A 6,000-nucleotide genomic window follows, 5' to 3' on the forward strand; every position below is an offset into this window, starting at 1 on the left:
ACCTGCGATGCGTCTGCTTGTACATTTGAAGGACGTGACTCGAAAGCCCCACACCTACAGATGCGGTCATTGTGCTTGATGACTGGTATAAGACGTCCCTGGATGCAGTAAAGTGATCTGAATTCGTACGTTACTGTCACCGATCTAAATTCATTTCCCTCGCTGTTCTCGGTTTATAAACACCCAAAAACAACCTCGAAGTTCGAGTTAGATCTCGACACGTGCTGGATACCACGTGATCACGCGAACTCAATTCGCTGACTGGCTATATTTCGTGTCAACAATGTCAACTCGTCGCTCAACTCCCGGATCCACTGGCTATGTGAGAATACGCTCAGAGTTCGAACACGTGTTCACTACCCGGCTGACACGTCTGCACGCACACTCAACGATAGCTCCAAGTAACAATCCAACACCTGGTGGTCAGCTGACCGGAAAATGGCTTCTTTGACGCTGCACTGCCGATAGAGCGCCAGTGTGCATTGTACTGCGGAACATCGGACCCCTTGAGAACAAGAAGACCTAATTTGACCAATACGTGATTTAAAATAATTTCAATACTCAATTTAGAGCGTTTAGGCACCCGTGACTCATGTAGCATCTCTTCCTGTATTCCGCATTCCGCTCACGTGTAACGAATGTTCGCTGCATGGTATATACTGGCCGCCTGTCATTGCAATGCCAACGCCGACGCTAGACGATATGCTTGAGCCTGTATACATCATATCCAATAGAAATAAACAGGACATTTTCGTTAGGACGTTAACGTCAAATTTTACTTATTTCATACCTTCTGATTCTGACCTTATCTTTAGGTTCAACCTCTTAGTTTATGATCCATGCGCCCTGGTCATCAAGGGGTGAGCTATCGTTTCTTGCAGTGCGCCTATTGGATGATTTATTGCAGTGCTTTCATTGGCTGATAAAAAAAAGTATTAATTAATGAGAAAACAAAATTAGCTTGATTGTTTCATGGAAATCTAAATCCACGTTGAGCTGGTGCGGCCCCTGAGAACTCGAATACCTAATTTTCTGGCAGTCGGGTAAAGGCAATTTCGTTGATAAGCAGTAAACCCGAATATTAAATTTTTAGGAGCCATGTCAACATAGATGTGTAAACTAGGCCCACATTGTGCCTTTTGCCGTTGTTTAGCTAGTTTAATAGTGGGAACTGGTGGATAATGATCAAATTATAGTACTTAATGTTCTCACATGCCATGTAATACTGTATAATCTGTATATTTTGCGGTGGTTTAATTTTCGCGAATTTCGCGAACGCGTCCCCGACCGCGAAAATAACAACACGCGAATAACTCATACCGATTAATTTCCGAATAATTCATAATTCACCGACCGCGAAATTAACCACTCGCGAAATGGTCCGTCAAGTCTAAATTCGCGAAAATATCTGTACGCGAAAAATATGGCGTATACAGTAAACGCGGTTCCTCGTACCACGCAACGCAATAAGTAGGAAATCAGCAGTTTGCTAGAATACTTGTACTTTTTTATTTTCACTAAAACATTTCATACAGTTTCATGTTTACATTATCATGATTTGTGCATTTTAAACAAAATCCTATACGTGAGCCTTTCAGTTCTTGTGTGTGTGTATGCGTATGTTTACAAATAGTCAACAGTGGTATTTACAGCAATTGACTAGCTGACGCCGTGTGAGCAGGCCAACATCTGAGCTGCCGTCTCTATACGTACCACTAATATAACCAGATGAGCTTCTTGTGCCCAGCGGGGACAGCGCTTAACACGAACAATCTTGGTTCGGATTCATTTCATTCGATTAAAAACTGGAATTCGAAATAATTACTAATGTTAATATAGGTATCCTAATAAACTATATAGACAGACCAATTCCCCATCCCACCCTTGAAGAGGAAAGACAACACTGGTCGTATTTCCTAGAGCCTTTTCATACATAACAATTTAACAAACAGCTCTCATGCTACCGTCGCTATCACGGCGGCAGTTACAACTGCGACATAGAAACCTCTTATGTTAGCCCGCTACACCGTGCGAGAAATGAGCTTGCGTGGCGGTGGACACTTGCCAGTAAATTCTCTTCGTGGCTTCCAAGAGCCAGTGGCAGTCGTTAACGTTATATTAAACAATAATAACGATAATAATATTAACTACTACCTGAACAGTATTAAATCTACACCAGCTAAAGCTGCTCGTTACAGATGACACGTCATCATATAATATATTAATAACAACTAATTAACATTAAAAATTAAAATTTACAAATAACAACAGTAATGTCTAGGACATCGATTTATCTGCTACATTGCGCTGCCAATAAGCTGGCACAAATTAAAGACACAACGATCACAAGATCATTTCATATCTGTTTGGCCACGTTCATCTACCATACATGTTAACATCTCAGAAACGGCGCATTTGTTCCAGTCTTTGATACTAAACAATTACTATACGTGTCATAATATAACGTTATTCCCCTATTCTGCAATAACACGTGTTTCACGGTAGCGGCATCGTGTTCCTAACATGCCTAATACCTAAGAGATATATAGCGATTCTCTGTGAGAATATCCTATAGATGCGGCCTCACGCTTAGACTGGCCCGAACGCATTCAATTCACGCCATGAAAACGTATTGCTCGTACTTGTTGGCACGAGGCGAAAACGATGAACAAGTCTACCGTTTGCTGCCCTTACCCTTGCGCACGCTATGCTAGACGGAGAGACAAGTGATTTTCAAGGGTAAATCTAGGATACACATATCGCACATAATGTACTCGAACCCTATTCGTAATAGTTATACAAATAGTTACAACCCTACCCAACCTAATTTGTTAGAGCCTTGACGTTAACTGTCTCGTGTTGCTCACTTGATTAACATAATGGTTAGAATAATAATAATGACAATAATAATAATAATAACAATAACAATAATTTGCTCCAATTTTGAGAATCGCGATACATTCGGTGTACGGGCAGCCATGACAGTTCGCTATCGCGGTGGCTCGTCCGTCAAATCAGTGCGTTCTTGACTGCTGTAGCCGCGCAGGCTACGGTCCCACATATCTGACGGATCATGAATAGTTATATGCCTATCATAAGTCTATGACTTTTGCACGACACTTCACTTTAGCGTTTATGACATTTCATTTTCACGCTATGCCATTTTAAACTTACGATGTCATAACTATTCAGTGATGTTTCTGACGACGGCCCGGGCCCTTCTCATCGTCATATCACCACCGGATCAATGGGATACGTATAGCTGGCTGGTCACAAACACATCACACTCTTCCCATCGCTGGTGAGCGACGCCAGCGCACGCGAATGATATAGACCAGGTGTGAATTGACTAGAACTAGTCCTACGTTTATCATAATTCCTACGCGAAAATAGTTGTGTATGAAAACTAGTGATTTTATTCCTCTATTCGTCTCGCACCCGCGCACGATTAGCACCTTCTACAAGCTTGTTACGAGTGAATGAATGTAAAATCGCGTGTATAGAACCGGTATGAAATTTTCTATTTACAATACTGCCCCTTCGCGGAGCAGGGCACACGCTCGCTACGCGTGTACACGAGTCTACTTACATTCCCGCAAGGTGTGTAGAAAAAGACCAACCAAAAAATAAGCATCTCGTTGAGTAAACACTACCAGTATAAAGCGTATTTAACTGTATATTTACACGACCGTTTCTTCGCACCTTTCCAACCTACTATATTATTGTGCTGTTTTACATTTTAGCGGCATATACAATTTCACAAAGTGTGCCCCCGCCTTGTTATAGACGTGAGCCATTCTAGATCATACATTTGGGGTAACATTTCACACGGCGTCGAGTTCTGCAATTTTGCCTGCCTGTATGAGTAAATGCTTCACGGTTAGGTAGCAAGGAGGGTAATTTTGCTAGAGGCAGAGTTTGTAGAAAGTAAGAGAGAGAGAGAGGGGGGTTGAGAGACAAGGTGAAGCTGGAGGAGACCGGAGGAAAATTGGAGAAGGGGTAATATATTTATTGGCAGGCGATAGGAGAATGCCCAGGCTAGAGAGAAGGTCGTTATTGCGTGCTATGCATTATATTACTGAGGTGACGGAAGTGAGAGCGTGGGCGTGAAATGGTGATAGAGCGCCGTGAAACGCGTAGGAGATGGCTGGTAGAGAAGGTAGTAACAATCTTCCCTCTAGTGACGCACTGTTCCCTCTAACTTCCAAGTTGATTCGGTATCACCATATCTCTCTCTCTCTCTCTCTCTCTCTCTCTCTCTCTCTCTCTCTCTCTCTCTCTCTCTCTCTCTCTCTCTCTCTCTCTCTCTCTCATTCTCTTCCTTTCTTTCTCTCTATCGCTTTCTCGCGTTCGCTCTTATTCTCTCGCTTTCTGCCAACCTCTTCTTGCATAAACAAGAGAACTTGCAAGTTACAGCAAAGAAACCGCGCTTCTTGTCGCTCACTGCAACCTGTCATCACAATTGTTATGTGCGATCATTTTATATTGCAAATCAGCAAAGTCGCTCCACAATGTAACATCATGAATATATGTATAAAACTGGATCTATCACCAGAGGGATATGTGCGCAATATGCATATTAGGCGTTCGAACTACGTGTCTCATTCTGACTCATAATTATTCACTCTCATCAGGTCATCCATAACATCTCGAAGCAACAGAGCCATTGAAAGTTTCTCGTAAAATATTTAGTGTGAATAGCAGTCGCTGTATCGCTGCATCTGGTGATGTGCACAATAAGCCAGTCTGTATTCGCGGCTATAAAGGCAGAAAACGTATGTGAAACGACACCTCACAAAACTGCAAACAATATCATGAGTAGATACCATTTACCACGGTTCACCTATAGTTGACCATGTGATTCCAATCAATTCGAGTTCGTCTTTTTTTTACTAATTGCTTTCGAAGGAATTCGATTCAACATTCCTGGATCTATTTTTCCTAAACGCCTACATGATCTACACATTGCGCTGCATGCACTGTACAACCTTTCCGGCAGTGTTTGGTGGTTACAGTTTAATAAAGGTGACGTTGTAACACTGCTACGCAGCTACCTGTGTATCGAGTCTCTCAAACTGCTAACTCGATACAATCACGCCCACCCATCGGTGTATAGTAAGTGGCCACAGGTAAAAAGGGAAAGCCGACAACACATTATTTACAGGTACACCCGCCGAAGAGTCTGTCCGTCCACCCGGCCCTCCATCCAGTCCATTCACACGCTTTCCCTCCCAGATTGCTTTGGCAACACGTTTACAATGTTTACATCCAACAAGTAAACATCCCTTCAGAACTGCATTCGGGGTCTGGAGTGGGCGCCTGGTCTCCAGCCACGAGAAGGTGCGGGAAGGAGGGTGTAGCACAGTACACACCACTCTATGGCAAAGACCCCCCTTCTCTACAGTACGCATACGCATGTCTGACAAAACGCATTGCGCATGGACACGGAAATCTAACATTTATTGCTCATGCGCAGTGTAGAGGGGGATGTTTGCCACAAGGGGGATGCATACCATGCGACAGGGAGGCGGGTTAGTGAAGGGGCTGGTCTCAGCACGAGCCCTTGCAGTGCAGCTCCTGTATTAGTGCGTACGACGTGAAGACGAGGTACAGGCCGACGAAAGAGAGACTGGTAAACTTCGTCAGCCTGTACTTCATCAGCATAAAGACCGCCTGCACGATGAAGAGAATCAGCAGCAGAATAAAGCCGAACTTGACGTGCGGCGGGATGAGCATCTGGCCCGTCGCCAACTTCTCCTGCAAAACAAGAGAACAACCAACGGTGAGCGATTTTTTTTTGGGGGGGGGGATATATCTCCTCGATTTTTCCATCGAAATTGCAGCTGCTGCTGACAGCCAATGTGCTATATATAGTAATAACTTCACACACGCGCACGCACGCACGCACGCACGCACGCACGTACGTACGCACGCACACACGCACGCACGCACGCACGTACGTACGCACGCACACACGCACGTCCCCCCCCCACACACACC

The 6,000-nt window shown here is 44.0% G+C and overlaps 1 protein-coding gene across 1 annotated transcript in view; it reads right to left on the reverse strand.

The window, feature by feature from the left end:
* Positions 1 to 1,485: 1,485 nt before the first annotated feature.
* LOC106807952 (sodium/potassium/calcium exchanger 3-like) overlaps positions 1,486 to 6,000 on the reverse strand; it is a 37,119-nt gene continuing 32,604 nt past the window's right edge. The window contains exon 8 of the mRNA XM_014810475.1: positions 1,486 to 5,757. Within this exon, the coding sequence (XP_014665961.1) occupies positions 5,551 to 5,757 (207 nt within the window). The 3' untranslated portion in view covers positions 1,486 to 5,550. The remainder of the gene's footprint in view (positions 5,758 to 6,000) is intronic.

The sequence above is a fragment of the Priapulus caudatus genome, unplaced genomic scaffold (assembly GCF_000485595.1).
Source record: "Priapulus caudatus unplaced genomic scaffold, Priapulus_caudatus-5.0.1 Scaffold244, whole genome shotgun sequence".
NCBI lineage: Eukaryota > Metazoa > Priapulida > Priapulimorpha > Priapulimorphida > Priapulidae > Priapulus > Priapulus caudatus.